Source organism: Rutilus rutilus (genome assembly GCF_951802725.1).
Source record: "Rutilus rutilus genome assembly, chromosome: 1".
Lineage (NCBI taxonomy): Eukaryota > Metazoa > Chordata > Actinopteri > Cypriniformes > Leuciscidae > Rutilus > Rutilus rutilus.
This window is the reverse complement of record NC_140209.1, coordinates 1661074-1683017: the sequence shown is the minus strand read 5'-3', so window position 1 is coordinate 1683017 and position 21944 is coordinate 1661074. Positions and strand designations below refer to the sequence as shown.

General features: G+C 39.9%; 2 protein-coding genes across 2 annotated transcripts in view; one reads left to right on the top strand and one right to left on the bottom strand.

The window, feature by feature from the left end:
* LOC311301705 (uncharacterized protein) overlaps nucleotides 1-21944 on the top strand; it is a 571741-nt gene that overhangs the window by 128901 nt on the left and 420896 nt on the right. The window lies entirely within an intron of this gene.
* LOC311301551 (uncharacterized protein) overlaps nucleotides 1-21944 on the bottom strand; it is a 161713-nt gene that overhangs the window by 51715 nt on the left and 88054 nt on the right. Inside the window, exons 2-3 of the mRNA XM_084426779.1 lie at nucleotides 786-1097; nucleotides 326-688 (exon numbers count right to left, since the gene is read on the bottom strand). Of these exons, the coding sequence (XP_084282905.1) occupies nucleotides 326-688; nucleotides 786-1097 (675 nt within the window). The remainder of the gene's footprint in view (nucleotides 1-325; nucleotides 689-785; nucleotides 1098-21944) is intronic.

Sequence of the window (21944 nt, the reverse complement as noted above, 5' to 3'; positions counted from 1 at the left end):
TTTTCAAACAAAGTTTTATAAGACTGTATATGAAAAAAGATGTAAAAAAAAGTATATTTAATAAGCTACTGAATCAAAATAGTAAACACAAGTACAAGTCAAGTATACTTTGAATAATTAAACTTTTAAAGCGACTGGATCTGCAGAAGATGAATGTTCAGACGCATCACCTGTAGGACATTAACATCATATGTTCATATCGATCATGACCTGCAGTTTGTGTTCATCATCACAGTTTACAGTGGCAGTAGTTGAGAAGAGACTGGACTGTATTACTGTATAACTGTAGGACATTAACATAATATTTTACAGTGTTGTTTCTCACCTGAATACTTGACAGTGTATCTGACTGAGGTCTTGAGTTGATTTCTGCGAGTAAGCTGACATCTCCACTCTCTGTTGTCATCTTCATTCAGGAGTGTTGTAGTCAGAGTGAGGATACAGAGATCTTGATCTGATGATGATAATATCTGATATCTGGAGTCTGTCTTCAGATCAACACCAGCCTGATTCACCCACAACAGCCTAACTCCCCTAGAACGGACCCGATCATCACAGGAGTATCCAGCATATAAATACAACCGACAGGAGAGAGTCACAGAGCGGCCTGGACTGATCTCAGTCTGTGAGGATGAAGATGATGATGAAGATGATGATGAAGATGATGATGATGATGATGACACTGAAACTGAACACAAGACACAAATCACAGACTCTTCAATCATCATCTGAGTTTAAAGGGAGAATCTGCCCTTTTTAAATTGACCACATAATCATAAACTTACCATGAAGAACATGCAGATAAACATCAGCATCAGGTCCTTGTTGTTCTCCATTCACATATTGTCTGCATCTGTATATTCCATAATCTTCTCCTGTGACGTTCTTGATGTTCAGAGAGCAGTCAGACTCCAGACTCAGTCTCTCATGTCTCTCTGTGTCTTTATTCTTTATCCCTCCAGTAATCAGTTTAACTCTCCCTGAATGTCTGTTATTGTAGGTCCATGTAGTTGATTTGCAGTCAGAAAGAGCTTTATTACAGGACAGAGAGACATTTTCACCAGAACTGATGAACACACGATCCGCTCCACTGGTTCCTGAAACACAGTATATCTCAGTGATCATTATGATATTAAAGGAGAACTCGGTAACTTTTTTAACGTAATAAAACTGTCTAGAAATCATTTGGATGGTTAAACAACCTGTTCTGATGATATTGGTGACTTTCCCCGCTCCCCCCAGCGTTCCCAGGCGGAAAACCAACCTTGCAACTTGGGCACTACCGTCCCGGTAAGACAGAAATTGGAAGTCTCGTGAGAAGCGAGAACGAGAACAAGAACGAGCGCGAAACACAAATTGCTTTACGGCAATTCGACATAAACACACACGCATATATGATGTATTACCAGATTACCCACCTCGGTAGACATAGCTCCACACGATACAGTTGGCTTGCCCCGAACAGCTGTAGGGGGAGCTCGTGGGGAAAACATGCGACAACAAAAGGGAAAATCAGCGAAGAAGTGACTAGAGTTCGCTAGAGTTGCCGAGTTCTCCTTTAATAAATGATAAAAATGATAAAACATAAACCCCACCAGCATACAAAGCAGAAGATTCAAATCATACAGTCTTTTTCCGCTGTTTGATAGCTAATGCATTCATTAACATTTATAGATAAACCAAATCAAACGCCTCTTTAAGATGGAATAAGAAATACTCTGACTTTGAAACAAATTTAAATAATATAATATCATCATATCTTGAACTTTTGATTTCAGCTTTGTCATAAACATTACTGGACGGCACAGGATGAGTTGATCCTCCTCTTCAACCGTAGAAATACACTAATAACTGCCCTTAAAAGCTCTTTATCTGTTCTGTGTTTCTCTCTGTCCTTCAGACTCACCCTACTGTGACTTATGCACAGCTAAATACTAAATAACAACTCAAAACCCACAAAGAATATTTGTGGAACAGTTCCCAAAGGAAGGAGCAAAACTCAGGGAAGGTTTGCTGGGATCAGTAGTTCACTCTCCATCCAGACACAGGCGTGATGATACTGTACTTCTGTTCTCTGACCACACAACATCACTTCACTGAGCTGAACACTCGCTGTGTGTTTGACAGTCAGTTTATGATCAATCATGAGCTGAGTTTGGGAAGTAGTTAACAGTGAATTTGATCATGATTAGGGCCCTCTCAAGTAAAAGTCATGACAAAATAATGCATTAGCAGATCATTTAATACAATATGATTAAACATGCACTAGGATAATATTTGTATTCCTTTACACCACCAGTACAACAAAACAAAAGATAAAGGTTATTTGTAGTTCTGTTACTCACAGCGCAGTCACTGTGTGCTCATACTATGATCTCGATATCAATATTGTTAGAAGCGCTATATAAATGAAGGCGAATGCGCATGCGTCGCGTCTGAACGCGTTGTTGTCTTTGGAGCTCCATCGATTTGATTTATAAATCTTGATTTTATTCTTTAAACTTACAACAAACATTTTCTACTTTACCTCACTGAGAAGCACTACTGCTCAACCCTCATAGTTACAATGCGGACTGTTGAGCAGACGCGTCTCAAGCCTATTAGTGATCCAACGCTGGATACTCCTATAGGTTACTCCCGTGGATCACGGCTGAACGCGTCTTCTCCGCACTCACTTACAAACATTTTTCGCCTATCGTGCGTCTACTCTACACCCGTACCACTAAAAAGACGGATTATATCTAAAACTTCAGTCATAAATTAGTATTAATATTGATAGCATCACTGGTAGCTTCGTTGCTAACTTACTGTCCATCTGTTAAAATGGCGAATATATCAGATGTAAGTAGTCTACCTTTTGGTGCAGGTGAGGACACATTTGAGCTGCACGCACTGCAGTCTGAGCTGGAAGCTGTTGAGAAACAGATCCACGACCTTTTATTGAGACAAGCCGAGCTGATAGACCGGCGGTTAGCTCTTGAAACATCACGCGCCGATGCACACAAATCAGTGATTAACGTTACTAACCCGCTGACTCCGACTTCGTCTACTCCGTGCGTTTCTCAACATCGGTCCCGAGCGCCGAGGTCGCGATCAGCCATGGTCTCGTTCACTCCGGCTCCAACACGCCACCACGAAGCCTGGGTGGTTCCGCAGCGGAAGACGCGAGTCAAGTCTAGACCAAGACTCTCTCCGACCCTCCCGGTTTTCGAGTTATCCACACAAAACCGCTTCTCCCCTCTTCGCGAAACAGAACGCGATGCTGTGATCATCGGCGATTCCATCATTCGGCACGTACGCGCTACGTTAGGTAAAAGTAAGGTGCACAGTCACTGCTTTCCTGGTGCTCGTGTTTCTGAAATCGCTACTCACGTTCCCGAGATTCTGAACGGTGACGAGCGCGTCGGAACTGTTGTCCTGCACGCGGGAGTGAACGACATCAGGATGCACCAGACAGAGATTCTGAAGAAAGACTTCAGGAATCTGATCGATACGGTACGCAGCACATCGCCTGAAACAACGATCATTGTGTCAGGACCGCTTCCCACGTACCGACTAGGACATGAAAAGTTTAGCAGATTATTTGCGCTAAATGAATGGTTAATGTCATGGTGCAATGAGCAGAAACTGCTCTTTGTAAATAATTGGAATCTGTTTTGGGAGCGTCCTAGGCTTTTCCGTGCCGATGGCTTACACCCAAGCAGATTCGGAGCAGATCTTCTGTCGGATAACATCTCCAAAATGTTAAATACCTTTTGACTAGTAACCAAAAGTCCAAATCATAGTCTCTGCTGCACCAATTTAACTGATATAAATACTAGTGTAGAATATTGCATAGAAACCGTGTCTATTCCTCGTTTAGTGAGATCAAATAATAAATCTACTGCAGGATCTAGGAAAAATCTAATTGTTATTAAAACAGAAAATGTTGCTATTAGTAAACAAAAACAATTTCTAAAGCTAGGTCTTCTAAACATTAGATCACTCACACCTAAGGCAGTTATTGTAAATGAAATAGTCACAGATAATAGCTTCGATGTACTTTGCCTAACTGAAACCTGGCTTAAACCAAATGATTATTTCGGTCTAAATGAGTCTGCTCCTCCTGGATACTCCTATAAGCATGAGCCCCGTCTGATTGGTCGTGGCGGTGGTGTTTACGTACTGCTGTAATATGTCATGCGGCGCCGCGTTATCAACTAGGCAGAACAATCCTTCCATCCACCATAGATAATTTCTCAAATTGCTTATCTGATCTGTCTCAGCTGCTGCCTGAACCCAAACAAACAGATGAACTAGAAGAACTAACTAGCACTATGAGCACTATTCTCTCTAGAACATTGGATGTTGTTGCACCTATTAGATTAAAAAAGGTCAGAGAGAAAATTAAAGCACCGTGGTACAACAGTGCTACGCATGTTCTAAAGAGAGAAACCCGTATTTTAGAGCGTAAATGGAAACAAACTAATGTAGAGGTCTTTAGAATCGCGTGGAAAGACAGTATGTCACGTTATAAAAAGGCCCTAAAAGCAGCCAGGGCTGAGCACCTCCGCAAACTAATAGAAAATAACCAAAATAATCCAAGGTTTTTATTTAACACCGTGGCTAGACTAACAAATAAACAGACCCGAACAAAATATCCCGTTACAGTTCAGTAGTAATGATTTTATGAAGTTCTTCACTGAGAAAATAGAAAGCATCAGAACCACAATTGTAAATGTTCAATCTTCAGTTGCGCCTTATAATTCAGCCTCAATTATCACCCCGCAAGAACAATTACAGTGCTTTACAACTATAGAACAAATAGAGTTAAATAAACTTATCACTTCCTCTAAAACAACAACATGTTTATTAGATCCGATACCAACTAAACTACTGAAAGAAGTGTTACCTGTAGTGGAAGAGCCTCTCCTTAATATTATTAACTCGTCTTTATCTTTAGGTCATGTTCCAAGAACATTTAAGCTGGCAGTTATAAAACCTCTCATTAAGAAACCACAATTAGATCATAATAACCTAGCAAATTATAGACCCATTTCAAATCTTCCATTTATGTCTAAAATATTAGAAAAAGTGGTGTCCGCTCAATTGTGTTCTTTCTTGCAAGAAAATGATATCTATGAGAAGTTTCAGTCTGGTTTCAGGCCGCACCATAGCACTGAAACTGCGCTCGTTAAAATCACAAATGATTTACTTTTAGCTTCTGACCAAGGCTGTATCTCAATACTAGTTTTACTTGATCTTAGTGCTGCGTTCGATACTATAGATCACACAATACTCTTAGATCGACTACAAAACTACACTGGTGTTCAAGGACAAGCATTAAGCTGGTTTAGATCATACTTATCTGACCGCTACCATTTTGTCTATTTAAATGGAGAAAAATCGATCATAACTCCAGTAAACTATGGAGTGCCGCAGGGATCTGTGTTAGGCCCTCTATTATTCTCAGTATATATGATGCCACTTGGAAATATTATAAGGAAACATGGAATTAGTTTCCATTGTTATGCTGATGACACTCAAATATATATTTCATCACGGCCAGATGAAAACGCTAAATTATCCAAATTGACAGAGTGTGTTAAAGATATAAAAGATTGGATGACGCGTAATTTTCTTTTATTAAATCCAGACAAAACAGAGGTACTACTTATCGGTTCAAAAAACCGCCCACAAAACCTCTCGCAATACAACTTTAATATAGTAGGATGTCCTGTTACTTTATCCTCTACAGTAAAAGACCTGGGTGTTATACTCGATTGCAACCTGTCTTTCAAAAATCATATTTCATATGTTACAAAAACCGCCTTTTTCCACCTTAGAAACATTGCTAAGCTACGTAATATGCTATCAGTTTCTGATGCAGAAAAGTTAGTTCATGCATTCATGACCTCGAGACTAGATTACTGTAATGCTTTATTAGCTGGTTGTCCTGCATCCTCAATTAACAAGCTACAGTTAGTCCAAAATGCCGCCGCTAGAGTTCTTACTAGATCAAGAAAATATGATCATATAACACCGATTTTATCATCACTGCATTGGTTACCTATAAAGTTCCGTATTAATTACAAGGTATTGCTACTGACTTATAAAGCCCTAAACGGCTTAGCTCCAGTCTATTTAATGGATCTTCTATCGCCCTATAATCCATCGCGCTCTTTAAGATCACTAAATTCAAGGCTTTTGGTCATACCTAGGATATCCAGAACCACTAAAGGAGGGAGAGCATTTTCACATTTAGCTCCAAAACTCTGGAATAGTCTTCCTGATACTGTTCGTTGCTCAGACTCGCTCTCCCAGTTTAAAACTAGATTAAAGTCGCATCTCTTCAGCCAGGCATTCATATAATATTTTTAATCTTACAGTTCAAATTACAATCCGGCCTCTAGTTAATAAACGCCAGAGGAGAACTGGCCCCCGACTGAGCCTGGGTTCTCCCAAGGTTTTTTTTTTCTCCATTGGGTCACCTGATGGAGTTTTAGGACACTATTAGGTCACTTGATGGAGTTTTTCGGTTCCTTGCCACTGTTGCCTTTGGCTTGCTCAGTTGGGGATATTCTGGGGATATCTAATTTGATTTTATCAATAAATTCCACTAGAAACAAACCTTGTTGTATTATTTTAATTTAATACTGTGAAGCTGCTTTGATACAATCTGTATTGTGAAAAGCGCTATACAAATATACTTGACTTGACTTGACTTGACTTGACTTGACAATATGAGCTCATCCCAGATAGAAATGTTGTTGTTCTATGAATGTTTTGAGAGCATTATGTTTTGTTCTTGTAATGTTTTCTGTAGATAATTGTATTTTTGTTCCCAGAATGTTCTCCTAAAAGGAAGGATAACACTCTCTAAACATTCTTATACAGTTTTAGCGGGAAGTTTCCCAGTAGACACAGGACTGAACCATCTTTTCCTCATATGTCTCTAGTTTCCTGTTTACACTCAGTGCATTTGGGGTCAATATGACCCCAAAAATGTATAGAGTGATTGTATTTTTTATTTATTTTTTTTTTTTTACATTTTTAATAATACACGTAATATATCATTTTGTTGGTTTACTTCTCATCTATACATTAATGCTACTGCAATGTTAATGCAAATGAAATATTACCTTTTTATGAAAAGAAAAAAAAACACATTAATGATGATCGAAATGAATCATGAGTTGTTTCTGGATATTGATCTAGGTCTGAGATGCATAATTCTTCAATCTGCTGGTTAGAATTTTTTTTTTGCCAAAATTAATTACCATACACTTCCAGCAGAGGCCCCATAGAGATCCATTCATTTTTTTGGATGTGACTGACTGCTCTTATAACAGCTTATGTTATGAATATATATATATACACACACACACAGTATATATACACTACTGGTCAAAAGTTTTAGATCGGTAAGATTTTTATGTTTTTAAAAGAAGTCTCTTCTGCTCACCAAGGCTGCATTTATTTGATAAAAAACAATAAAATAAACAGGAATATTGTGAAATATTATGACAATTTAAAATGTCTGTTTTCCATTTTAATATACAGTAAAGTGTAATTTATTCCTGTGATCAAATCTGTATTTTCAGCATCATTACTCCAGTCTTCAGTGTCACATGATCCTTCAGAAATCACTCTAATATGATGATTTGATGCTCAAAAAAACATTCATTATTATTTTCAATGTTGAAAACCAGTCTAGGACAATTCTCTGGACTCTCTAGATCAATAATTATCACAAAAAGCTGAACTTTGGCATGTAACAGGCTGTAACAGGCTCGTTTAGAAAAGGGGCGTGGCAAAATACACTCAAAAGCCTATAAATCCCAAAGGAAAACTCAGAACTTTACAAAAATTGATGAGCATATGTGTCAGAACATGGCGAGGAAGCATGCAGAGTTGTCCATAGGTGGCGCTATAACTGGCAAAAAGCCTTCATTCTTATTAGGGGTTCAAGCATGAAATGCTGAAACCCTATTGTAATTGTAAGGATTTGTAAAACGCATCGTGCAGGACACACCGTAAGGCCTAGAGACTTGAAACCTGGCCAGATGGTAGGCCTCAATTTGGGGACAACCTATCAGAGTATGACCCAGTATGATGGATACTCTTCTATCCCAGGAGGCCACGCGAGAGGATACGTCATTATCAAACATCGCAGAGATCGGCGACGCGGGTGCTTTCAAATGTGAGTAAACACAGTTTCTTGTGTTAAAATTGCATGTGTTGAACTACTGTAGATTAAACTGTTAAATTGTTGAAGGTGTAAAGACGCTAAACATTATAGTATAGTTGTGATTTTGCTGTAAAAACACGTTTTATCATGTAACGTTATAGCTGACATTATCAACATATTCAAGAGATGACAATTTGGGGATTTCTTAATAAAAATAAATAATATCGTTAAGGATGAAACGGTGGGTTAAATATAGAAACTTAAATCAACCCTAAATGTATTCACAAAATAAATGGGCAGCAGTTTCTTTAAAAAGATCACAAAATGAGCAAGTTTAATCAATATCAAGATATTTACAGATATTTACAGATAGACGAATAGACGTGTCGTTCAAATTTAACGTGTCGTTCAAATATTTTAAGTTGTTGCGCTTGTGATAGTGTGTCGTAGGTCACATGATAACTTCAACATGCAAGATGTCCGGTTTGCATTCATAATTAACGAGATCAGGCTATAAAGTACCTACTCTTTTAGTGCTCGTTAAGTAAGTACTTATTGAAATTAAGTACCTACTCATTGAGTATGCGGTTTCGAACGCAGCCTTTGTTTCCATGGCTCATTTTTATGCTCTCATAAATAGAAGTATCTAAACTTCAAAACAAAATGAGATATTTACAACAAATTTGACAGACATGTATGGGCACCTTTTGAGGACACCTAATAAATGTGGTGGAGATCAGGCAAGATGTGGTGCTATAACTGTCAAAAAAAAACCTTTCCTGACTTGACTATGTAAATTGCCTGTATTGGCTGTAAATGGTATTTTCCATCTATGATGTCAGTGGTTAAATGGTTAACCAAATAAAACTTAATGGGCCCTATCTTGCACCCAGCGCAATTGACTTTGTACACCGACGCATGTTTCATTCCTATTTTGCACCCGCGCAAAGCGCGCTTTTCCCTCCACAGAAGCACGTCGCTAAACTAGGGAATGAACTTGCGCTCCCTGGGCGGTTCAGCGCAAAAAAGGAGGCGTGTTCCAGCGCAAACGTTCCTTCATGCTATTTTGCAGGTTTAGAAAACAATTGCGCCACTGACCAGGAAAAAATAGTTTAAAGTCAGTGGCGCGTTGCGCATGTTATTCATAAGCTATTTTAAGGGCGCATGCTTGGCCATAATCAATGTAGCGTGTGCACAACGCGCATACACTTTGATTCTCTCATCTACACAGAAGCAGCAGTTTTCATTTTTGCAAATCATACATTATTACGATAGATAGATAGATAGATAGATAGATAGGCAATTTATTATAAAAGCATACATCTAGCTTACACATTTACCCAAATTATCATACGCCTTTTTAACCGAAGTTAATTTGGGTGGGTTTCTCCATCCCCAACGTCACTGACGAGAGCGTTGCTCTCCTTGGCTGTGAACCGCGCCTGGCGCGCGCCTGGCAAATCCGCCGTTATGATAGGAATCCGCTTTAGAACAAGCGCGCCTGCTCTTAAAGGGAATGTGAGATGACGCTCTGATTGGTTTATTTCACGTTACGCCCAAACCACACCTATGAGTAATGAAGCTACTTCAGACCAACCCATTTTAGATTTGCTTTGGGCGCAAGAGTCATTATTCCCGCCGGGAAAATAGCAACAGCGCCAAGACCCGCCCACAGTTACTTGCGCTTTGACACTTGCGTTTCAGATCGTTAAAATAGGGCCCTATGTCTTTTTATGCATGTGTGCTTAAAGGCCTTAAATGCTTGAACCCCGATAAATGCTGCTTGCAGCTTTAATCTTTTACTGTTTTTGCCATAACAAACAGTTCCAGCAGCCAGAGAATAACTAACATTAAAGGGTAACTCTCGCCAAAATGCAACTGAGGGTCTTTTTGTTAATCTACCCGAGGCGAACTTTCGTGTAAAAGCATAATTCGAATGGAAACGGCACTTTTAAACGTACTGTATGGAATTTTTCGCCGCTAGGGGTCGCTAACCTCTTTACAATAACAAAGGCGTAGTTTGAAGACGCAACATTTGCTAAGAATTATGGATCTTGTCGTCAACATCAAGCCGACCGATCTAATAATGTTTATGGATGAGTAAATACATCGATGTTTTTATCATGACTGTGATATGAAGCAGGTCGGGATTGCTAAGAGACAGCTCTCAGCTCCACACGCGACGCGAGTCCCGCGGATATAAAAGGAATATGGACATTTCATTCTACCGAACGCAAGTGCAGAATTACTACTCACAGGTCAGTTTATTAGACAAATTAAACTTGTGAGGTAACGCAGCGCTGCTTCACTTGGTCTAACATTACACTAGCACACTAAACTGCATTTGAATGTGTTGAAATTTGTTATTCTATGTGTTAGTTTGTCTGTATGAGACTAGCAGTAAGCTAGATCAACATTAGAATAACATACAGATCATATTCTAACATTTTATCATTGATGAACTATATAACATTGATTAGTTTTATGTAAATGTGCTCACCTGTTTAATAAAGTACATGTAGGAGCGGTCGAAGTCTCGGACGTGGAGCTCTAGGCATCTCGAAAACACCGCGCTGATATTGATGCTCATTTTAGTTCTCCTTTTTTATCCAAAGTCTGCTTGCCATGGTCCATAATGTTTGAACGAAACAACAACAGCGTGCAGATAGACATTACGAACTACACAGTGGTCCACGTCTGTCGCCTTGGTTACTATCAGAGGGCTCTGGTTGCTATGGCAGTACGAGCGGGAACCAGGGAGAACGTGGATATGACGCCATTGACGGCGACAAAACGGAAATAAAGAAACGTGACGTGTCTTCAAATTAAATTACAAATTTCTCCTGGTTTTAAAGTTGTTGGAAACAGTCGGGATAATGTAAGTACACAACTAAAAATATATATATAACATAGATATATGATTTTTGCTATTTTTAAAGCAAAAAAGTTACATATTGTGCCTTTAAGTTTTATCGTATCTTCGTTTTTGGTCAAATTGCCTTGTGAATGGGAGTGCTTGGGGCACGACTATGATAGCATCAAAAATCGCTATTTTTAAAACACTAAGAAGGCTCGACACAACATGAAACTGTGCTGGAAGTCTCACCAGGGGCTCTACACATGAACTCCAGCATTGAGAACAGCGTTTGTGTGCACAGAGTTTACTAAAAAGAAAGATTTTGACCAACTCACTGTAGCTGTGTGTCCGCCGGCATTTTGACAGTCAAAAATAGTCAACGCATTCTCATCCTAGGGCGTCATATACTGACGCTTTTGACATTTCGTCTACATCCAACGCACATGGCACCCTTTAGCGTCAATATGACAAGCACAGAGCTTTGTTCGGTTATGGGTAGGTTTAGGTCTGGGGTAGGGTTAGGGTTAGACCGCTAGGAGGCGCCTTCTGGCCCATATCTATCTGTGTGTCATATTGACGCTAAAGGGTGCCATGTGCGTTGGATGTAGACGAAATGTCAAAAGTGTCAGTATATGATGCCTTGGGATGAGAACGGGCTCAAATAGTCGATAGTTCTTAGGGCTCTCTCTCTTTACTTCCTCTTTTCTTTGTCTCCTACTCTCTCTCTCTCTCTCTCTCTCTCTCTCTCTCTCTCTTTACTTCCTCTTTTATTTGTCTCCTACTCTCTCTCTCTCTCTCTCTCTCTCTCTATTTCTCTTTATCTCTCTCTATCTCTCAGGAAACATTTACATGCTGGGTAAGATTAATGGTACAAGTTATAATCTCATTCATCTATTTCGTAAATATTTTAAGTGTAACAATAACCATATTTTGTCATTAAACCTTTTCAATTACAAATAATGTGCTAACTAGTTTTGATTTGGTATTGACTTTGAAGTGCTTCATATTGCAATACAATATCATCTCTCTCTACAGCAACGCTCTCCCACATATTAGCTATTGTAACTGCGCTTATTTGCGTCGTTGGTATAAGTGGCAGTGGGTGGAATAGACAAGAAATGTGCAGTTTTCTACCATCTTGCTGACAACGTTTCTTTAGTCATTCGGCAGTCTTGCAGACTGAACCCCTGCAGGACATCCACCCTTACACTCTTAATATGAAGATAATTCTTCATCATCAGATGTTTGAGTGACACTATGTCCAGTATCAGGAATAATACAGTATGATCTGTGTGTATCAATACACAACTCTGAGATCACAACGTGAATGTGCGCAAGAATAAACTGAGCATGTTCAAATGAACTCTTTCCAGACTAATTCCACTAAATGTCTTTAGAGAAAATACAGATTTCTTTACCTGTGAGAAGTGAAGAGAGAATGATCATTCCCAGCAGACACAGATCACACTTATCAGCCATTTTCTGTTTCTGTCAGTCTTCTTCTTCATTATATATAGTTACAGCTCCTCCTTTAAACATCATCAGCTCCTCCTGTGGTTATTAACTTCCTCTCATCTGACCAACCGAGTGTTTAGTCCTGACTCTATGACACAGCTGAAGAAGCAGTCAGAAAGATCTCTGGTGTAAAACTGTGTTGACTCTGTGAAATGAGTGATGGAAATGTAAAATTTCGAATAAAAATCCCTTAATTTGCAAAAAAGTTTTCACGCTCGCTTGAGGTGGTTTTTAACTTATGAATCAGAGGCCCTATCTTGCACCCAGCGCTATTGACTTTGTACAGTGACGCATGTGTCACCCGCGCACAGCAGACTTTTCACTCCACAGACGCACGTCGGTAAATTAGGGAATGAACTTGCGCTCCCGGGGCGGTTCAGCGAAGAGAGGAAGCCTCTATTTTTTTTTTTTAATTTACACAATCTTTTTGCATCACACCACTAACACATTGGGCCCTATTTTAACGGTCTGAAACGCAAGTATCAAGTGCGAAACGCAAGTAACTTTGTGGGCGGGTCTCAGTCCCCGACGCAATCTAAAATGTGTTGGTCTGAAGTCGCTTCATTATTCATAGGTGTGGTTTGGGCGTAATGTGAAATAAACCAATCAGAGCCTCATCTCACATTCCCTTTAAGAGCAGGCGCGCTTGTTCCATGGCGGATTGCTATTATAACGGCAGATTTGCCAGGAGCGGTTCACAGCCGAGGAGACCGACGTTCTCGTCAGGGCCGTAAAACACAGAGAAGTGACATTGGGGATGGAGAAACACACCCAGATTAGCTTCGGTTACACAGGCGTATGATAATCTGGGTAAATATGTAAGCTAGATTTATGCTTTTATAATAAACTATCTATCTATCTATCTATCTATCTATCTATCATAATATGATTTGCGAAAATGAAAACGGCTGCTTCTGTGTAGATCAGAGAATCAAAATGTATGGGCGTTGTGCAAACGCTACATTGATTATGGCCAAACATGCGCCCTTAAAACATGCGCAATAAAACAAGTAATAAAAACTCGGTGAGTGTTTTAGCGCAATTTTCCCACCTCATGGGATCACAACACTAAGAGATAGTAAATCTTTTCCTGGATTTTTTTTTTGTGCGTTCCCGAGATTAGACCTTCCTTAACATAATGCCGAAAACCCGAAGTCTCTAGGTGGTCTGGTTGAGGAGTAGATAGAAGTGCAAGATTGGTGCGCACAGACGCACAGAACAGAAATCATGAGTTAACAATCGCAATTTGTCCGGTGGAAAATTGCGCTAAAAAGTGAGAGAGAGACAGCAGCAAACTCTGTTCACAAAACCTCATGGCAGTTTCATTGCTTCATCACACCTTCCCACATATCAATGTTTTTCTTGCCCAGCTCCAGTCTCCAGCCCCTTTTCCCTCAGTCCTCATGCCGCAAAGAATGACTGTCCTGGAGTGGCCTAGATCTGGATTAAAGACAATGGCCACACATGGGCCATAACTGTCTGACAGGATTCATGCCATTGCTGACGTCAGACCTGTGTGAGGCCACATTCGGGTCAAGATCGCTTGCTATATGTGTGTGTGTACCATGTAGCTTTTATTAGGCTACTAAGTTTGTGCTTGTGAAACCACAAATTCACAACCTCCAGAAGTGTGTCATTGACAGATGCGCCACGTCATCTATATATACACAGCAAAAACTCCAGAGTTAAATTAACTCTCGTGGGAATTTATTTCAGACCACACTCAAAAGTTTTAAAATAAGGGTACATTAAAGAGTCAAGAGCTCAACTAAAGCAAACACTGATCACCATAACGGTGTGATTTTCTCCTTCAGTGATTCTGCTTGTGAACATCAGGTGTCTTCAATAATTGTCAAATATCAGTCAATTAAACAGTTAATAATTAACTATAATTTAATTATATCTTAATTATTGTTATTTTAACTCTCTGAGGGGCTGTTTACACAACACCGTTTTCCATGTTACACTTTTTTCGTTCATTTACACGACAATGGTGTTTTGGGGCCTGATAACGCAAACGTTTGAAAACAGTCTCCTCGTAAACAATCAAAATGTGAATCTCTGAAGACGATGAGGTCATGCACATGCATATTACGTGTTCAGTCTATAGTGTTTCATCGCCATCTGATGGCCTGGCAGCAGAATACAGTGTTTTTAGTAGTTTTCGTGGATCTGTGTGAATGGGGATCGTTTTGACAACAGTGTCGACTGTACGTGGAAAACTCAAAGGAAAGACTTCCCTGTTTTAAGCATAACTGGGTTGTAACAACCAGACAAGAGAAAAGTTGATCAGGCGTTGGCTCGCTGCGACTCCTCCCCTCGTTCTCCGCTGTTCTCTGTGGCTTACGGCTTTGCTTCGGGGCCTGGGTCGCTGCTGAGGTGTAGAATGCGAAGCAGCGAGGCGAGACTTGCACTTTGCCATGAGTGTTCATCCCCAGCCACTCTCGTAGTAAGAGCATCAGTCTTCATTGAATGTGGCTTGTGGAGGCGGGCCCGGCAAGCCACACAACTATATGATCTGAGTCTTGACCTGACAGGGGATTCCCTTGCTGCAGTGAACTCGTTTAGTCCTGCTCACTCAGCCCTACGTACTGAGCTTACTGGCTAAAATGCTGTCAGGCTTCTATGGCCGTTACTTCCTCATTCCCAAGAAGGATGGCGGCATCAGGCCCATCCCAGACCTCAGACATCTGAACTACGCCCTCACGAAATGGCTTTTCAAGATGCTAACTTTGAAATGAATCCTCGCGCTAGCATGCCCAGGGGCTTGTTTTTTTTCAGTGAATCTGAAAGATGCATACTTTCATATCCAGATTGCCCCCTTCACAGACCGTTCTTGAGGTTTGCATTCGAAAGGGGTTGCATACCAGTATACAGCCCTACCATTGGACTGTCTCTGGAACCACACACGTTTAAGAAGTGCATGGGTGTGGTGTTTTTCCCCCGAGACAGAAGGGAATGCACATCCTCAACTACCTCGATGACTGACTCATTCTGGCCCAGTCAGAGGCAGAATTAAACTCTCTCAGATCTGTGCTCCTAGGACTCATGCCTAGGACTCAGAATCAACGTAACCAAGAGCTCACTGTTCCCCAGTCACAGAATCTATTCCTGGGTGCAGTAATAGACTCAGCCGAATGAAGGTTTGGCTGACACCCGAGCGCGCTCAGACCATTCAGCGGCTTTTGACTTCGTTCAGAGTAGGGGCTTGTTGCCCTCTCAGAGCCTTTCAAAGGATGCTAGGCTTCATAGCCTCGACATTGACAGTACTTCTGCTGGCTTTGCTGCATTGCGCCCCCTGCAGTACCTCCCAGCAAGAGTCCAAAACACGATTTGTGAGGCTAGAGGTCTGTCCACAAGACACGTCTATGCCTGTAAGTGGTTTGTCTTCTCCAGCTGGTTCTCAACCCGGAGCCAAGACCCTGCATTGTGTGGAGTACCGCTGGTACTTTCATTCTTCAAGAGCTACTGGATGCAGGCTGTAGCCCATCCACGCTCAAAGTCTACGCGGCGGCCACTGCAGCTTCCATGCCTCAGAGGCCGGCCAGTCGTTAGGGAAATGTGACATGATTGTTCGCTTCCTGAGGGGAGAGAGGAGGCTCAACCCACTACAGTACCCTCCTGGGACCTATCAACGGTCCTCAGAGCCTCAAGGGCCTCCATTCAAGCCACTACAATCGGCTGAATCAAAACCCCTCTCGATTTAGACGCTGCTACTGCTAACCTTAGCATCGGTAACCTGTGCTAAGGTTATCTCGGCGTTCGTGGTGTATGAATCTTTATTCCTTCATCGAAGCAAGACCAGGAGACGTTGGGATATCGTTCAAGCAAAGAGTATAGAAGCCCAAGAGGCGAAACTCAATAGAACGCTCCATAGCAACAGTTGCCCCCATGACGTGACGGCGCGGCCGCCATTATGGACTGAAAACTGAAGGAAAACGCCGACAAATAATGGGAGTCAATGGCACTGAAAAACTTGACATAACAAAAACTTAACATAACGTAATTTTTTCTGGCCGTCATATCTAAATATGAAAACAATTTAAAATACATTAATGAGGATGACCGACGTTAAATGACGTTAAATGACAGAAAATATTCGTCTATGTGTTGGTTATGCATGGCCTAATTACCCTTAGGAAAATAGTATTTTGGGACAAAATATTACTATAGAAGTACTATAAGACTACTATAGAAATACTATAGCGGCTCTAGGATATTATAGAGGTATTACAGAACATAACATACTTCTGTGATGTTCTGTAATACCTCTATAATATTTTAAAGCTGCTATAGTATTTATATAGTAGTCTTATCGTACTTCTGTAGTATGTCCCAAATTACTATAGTATTCCTATAAGATTACTATAATAATTTGTCCCAAAATACTATAAGATTCCTATAGTACTTTTTAGTAAGGGTATGTCCCCCACTGAATCGGCTTCATTAGCCTATACGGTTTGCAAAGATACAATTATAAAATTACTGCAAAACTTGAATCTATCAATATTTATGTTCTATTATGCATTTTCCTTGTTATATGACTAACAGAAATTCATGAAATAATATAGGCTAGGGCTAGGCTATAGGCAGACACACAGTAATTAGATATAAGTAATAAGATATGTATTCAATGTTGATTTTGAAATTAGTGAACATCACCATATATATGATTTGAAAAAATTATAAATTATAAATGAACATTTCTAACAGTTAATATTTTACATAGAATATCACAAAAATATTAACAACTTGTTTTTTCAACATCTTCAGTGAAAGTGCACACAGTGAACGTTTCAATGGCAAGAAAAAAACAATCTATGAATGTCCTATTACAGGCGGAAAGGTACAAAAAAGATGTGCAATCTAGCAAGTGCACATATGAACTATAAACACATACTAAAATGGATTTTGCCATTGACTGGCGCTAACGATTTCAGCAGCTTTCAGTCCATAATGGCGGACGCGCCTCCGCAGCGCCATCTACAGACTGTTACCCATAACACAACAGAGTTTCGCCTCTTGGGCTTCTATACTCTTTGGTTCAAGCAGAAGTTATTCTCTATTGAGCATTGCTGCAGTTCGTCCAACAGTCTAACTGAGTTCTATACAGTATAGTTTTTATACATTTACAAGGAGGAGGGACTTTTGGAGGTGGAGACAAATCCAAACAAAACATGCAAATGTAGGGATGAATCTTTCAGTGATTTGATTCTATCAAGCGAAAACCGGTTAGGCAGGTTATCTGGCTTGCTCAACAATTCTGCCCAATCAAGAGAAACAGGCCCAATCAGCATAACACTATCATTCAAATGATCCAATCAGCCTGACAGTATCACCCATACCTTCACATGATCATAGCTTAACTTGGGACCATGACACTGTTCAGGAGGTGCATACAGATAAAAAGGTTAATGTCAGACACCTGGGTTGCTTGATTTAATCTTCTTTGAATATCATCATCTATGCCTCAAATGCTAAATTCAGTAACCTAAATTAAACATTTAATAAATTTGTAATCCTACAGTGGCTTCAGTTGATTTAAACCTGAATCCTGTGGCGAAATGAACATCTTTCATAGGCAGATGCCCCGCCCCTTCTGGCGGCGTAAGGGCACTTCTCCCGGAAGGGCGCGCGCGCACCCGTAGACCAGAGCGAGAGAGCGAAAGCAGTACGCCCATCAAAGCGCTGTGCTCCGCTTTAGGGAAGTCATCGGCTGCGCTGCATTTGCAGATCGTCTAATGCTTAAGGATGGAGCAGTCCCAACGATAAAGGTTCACGGTCGTGCGCTGGACCCATGAGTAAAACTGCTTCAAATGTCTGTCTGTGTGGTGTTAGCTATCGGCGCGTAAGCACAGCACGTAAACAGTGAACAGCGCTCGTGATTATTTAGCTCCGCCCACACGGCACGCCTCCAGCCGCTCGGTTTTTCCGGAAAGACTCGGTACAGCCTATCTTTCTTTTAAAAATATAATAAAACTAAAGACTTTTTGGAGATATGAAGGATGCAATACTACTCTATAGGTACTCAAGATTAACATGAGATTGACTGAAACTGAGTGTTTCATCTCCCCTTTAAGGTGTGGGGGTGCCAGCCCCTCTGGAGTTTAGAGCCAATGACTGCAAAGGATTTCAAACTGTTGTCATGACTGTGCTTGACAAGTGACAAGTGATTTGATTGGTTTATGGTTGCTATGGTGGGCGGGGCAATAATGCAAATCAAGACTGCACCAGAAAGCTGCACGGTAAGTAGCCTGGTATACCAAATCTAATAGCCTACCTAAACTATTATAAGGATGATAAATCTATATATATATATATATATATATATATATATATATATATATATAAAAAAACTATGCATAATATCTGTCTTGATGGCATCGATCAGAAATAATGTTGTTAGTTTGGTATATGAACATATTTTTTGAAAAAATGATGTTTTTCTTGGTGGCCCAATTTACCCTAACCCACTGAGGTAAAATGGGCCGCATGGTTTCAGCTAAAATAGGCCATCATCTGTGTCACTCACAAACACACATACACATGTGTGTGTGTGTGTGTATGTGTGTGTGTGTGTGTGTGTGTTTGTGTGTGTGAGACACACACCACTGACATCAGTTCACTGATCTATACTGTTCCAAAATGTTTTTTTAATGGCACATATGAATGTGTTTGTTTAATGCAGTCTAAATGTTATGTGGCTGTATAAGCAATTGTGTTTTAGTAGTAAAAGTGATGATAAATGACTATTTCATTTGCAGTTTGACTGGCCCATTGTACCTGAAACTGCTCATGCAAACAAAGGTTGGCACAGCTGATGTTTCAAGAACTGTAGGGCCTAAATAATTATATTTTATTACATAATTTCAACACAAAATGATCAAAAACAGTCATTATTAATCATAAAAACACATGGAAAAGGCATATTGTATTAATGTCCCAAATGATTTACCAGAAAGAGGCCCAGTTTAGCTGAACTCACCCTAGAGAATGATTGACTGTGTGCGTCTGTACAGAGAAACGGCCATGTTTCAGTCCAACAGCTCGCTCTCCTCCTCCTGTGTGTCTCGACTCGTTCTCCTCAGCCCTGTGTCAATAACAATGACCTCTCCATAACCTCTGTGTTTGAGGTCAGGAACTCAACTGCACCTCATCTCATCCGCTCCACAGAAAGAGGAAGTCAAGTACATGTGTTTCTACATCGACACCATTTCTAGAGTTGCAGGAACTGTCCGAGAAGCTTTCAGCACTAACTATCATGAGGGATTAGCTTAAGTTAAGCAAAATAACATTTCTTCACGTGAACTTCTGCTGAAGCGTCTCTTGTTGGTGTGGCCGTCTCTTCTCTGATCTCTAACAGCAACAACAGTGTAATACTTACTTTATAATCAGAATATAGTGTGTAAATACTCAGGCCTAGCATCCAGCTAGCAGGGAACGCTCTCAGAACTTTGGCTAACATTCCCTACGAGTTTGGTTAATGTCCTGAAGAAAACATGTGAATGTAATGTTTGACGGATATTTTAAGGAGGTTTTCTCATTTTAAACAATGTTCCTGTAACGTTAAATGTAAACTTAGATATATCATTTTAACTGCAACATTCAGGATGTTTTGGGAATGTTTCTGAGGTAACAAGTTTGTACAATGATCTCAAAATAACATGGTCCCAATGTCTCATTAGGAAACTGTTTTGAGGATATGGATAGGAACAACATTCATATGCTTTAATGTTTCCACTCTTTGGGGAAAATCTTGTGACTTTGAGTGTATGTGTCTATGTGTTATTAATAACAGAAAGGGGAACTGAAACTAGACATGACTAGTTCGCAAAAACCTTGTGATAAGTAATCAGAGTTTGCTCATGCCAGTGACAGAGGGAAAAGGTTGGGGCTTTTGAACCAATTGAACCAATCATATTGAAGGTGACATGTTAGTCTTATTTGTTTTCTTGATTCTATAAAAACTGTTGTATATGTGTTTTACGGTGGGATTCTCAATGGAATTTGTCTGAGATCCTCCGGCCTTGCTTCTTGGGAGAGATTCCCTGAGAACTGCTCGGGAAGATCTCCTGGCCGTGATTAAAGCATTTAAAGGACATTTGCAGATCTGTTTGTCGATTTATTCCTGCGCAGGAAGCTAGTTTAGGGAAGCAAGTTAGTTAGAAACTCGGCCAGTTGTCGACTGAAGACGCAAGAGCCAGAGAGTTAAGGTATTGGTGTCGAGAGCAGACGCCAGAGAGAGTTTAAGGTATTGGTGTCGAGTGAAGACGCCAGAGATATTAAGATCAGTTGGGTGTCGAGTGCAGACGCCCCAGGTAGTTAGGTTTAGGGAAAAATATCCACGACATTTTGGCGAGCCAGAAATCCAGGAGTCCTCGGAATTCTCCCTCTGTCGGATGGACGGGGACGAGGAACCACGTTGTCTTCACTCTGCCAGACTGCAGAACCCTCTTCGACAGAGGGACCATTCCAGTCGGGCTAAAAGGACCTAAAGTATTAAGGTAGGACAAACAGACCTCAGCACTTTTCCTTTGAAATGCTTCTAAATTAATTAAAAGGTTTAATAAAATTTTGGCTTTTCTGTTAAGTGAAATTTTGAAGAAAACTGGTAATCACATCTAAAAAATGTAAGTGATTAAAAAAAAGATATGTTTTTACCTTTGCTAAAAAGGGCAATGAATGATTATGGTTAAATTCAACCAATTTAGTATATGTTGAGTATTTTATTTGTTGTTTTTGAGAGTGCGCCCAGAAAGCTGTTGATGAAACTTTGTTCTGCAAATAGCAACTTGTCATACTGGAAACCAGATCCAGGAGGGGAAAATACCCTGAGATGCTGTAGTACTGAAACTTGCTTTTTGTTTGAAAAAGACTTTGATTTTGATTGAATTAAATAAAGGTTAATAAAGAAAGATAAAGATAAAGATAAAGAAAGATTCCATGTGGAAACAAGATAAATAGATCAATATTTTTATCCTGAGATTTATGAATTTTTACATTTTGAAATCAATTAAAAAAATGAAGAAATTGTTAAAATTATAAATCATAATAATAGGAAGCATTCTGTGATAATTAGAAAATTGAGTAATGAAGAAACTTTTATGAGTTTGAGACTTTGATTTATTAGTAGATGAGATATATAAAACTGAGCAATAGAATTTAAGCAATTCACTGCTTTTGAATTTAGGCAATCGCTTAAAGTAATTAATAAATAATAAGATATTAACTGGAAGTGTCTAAATATTATACTTTCTATATGAAGGTGTCTAGAATTTGTATCCCGTTATCCCTTGTGGGAGACAGTGTGAAAAAAATGATCCATTGCGGAGAACCTGAGTCAATGGTTTATGTTTAACTGAGATAATTTTTGTGCATTGTGCATAGTATGAGAATGAGATT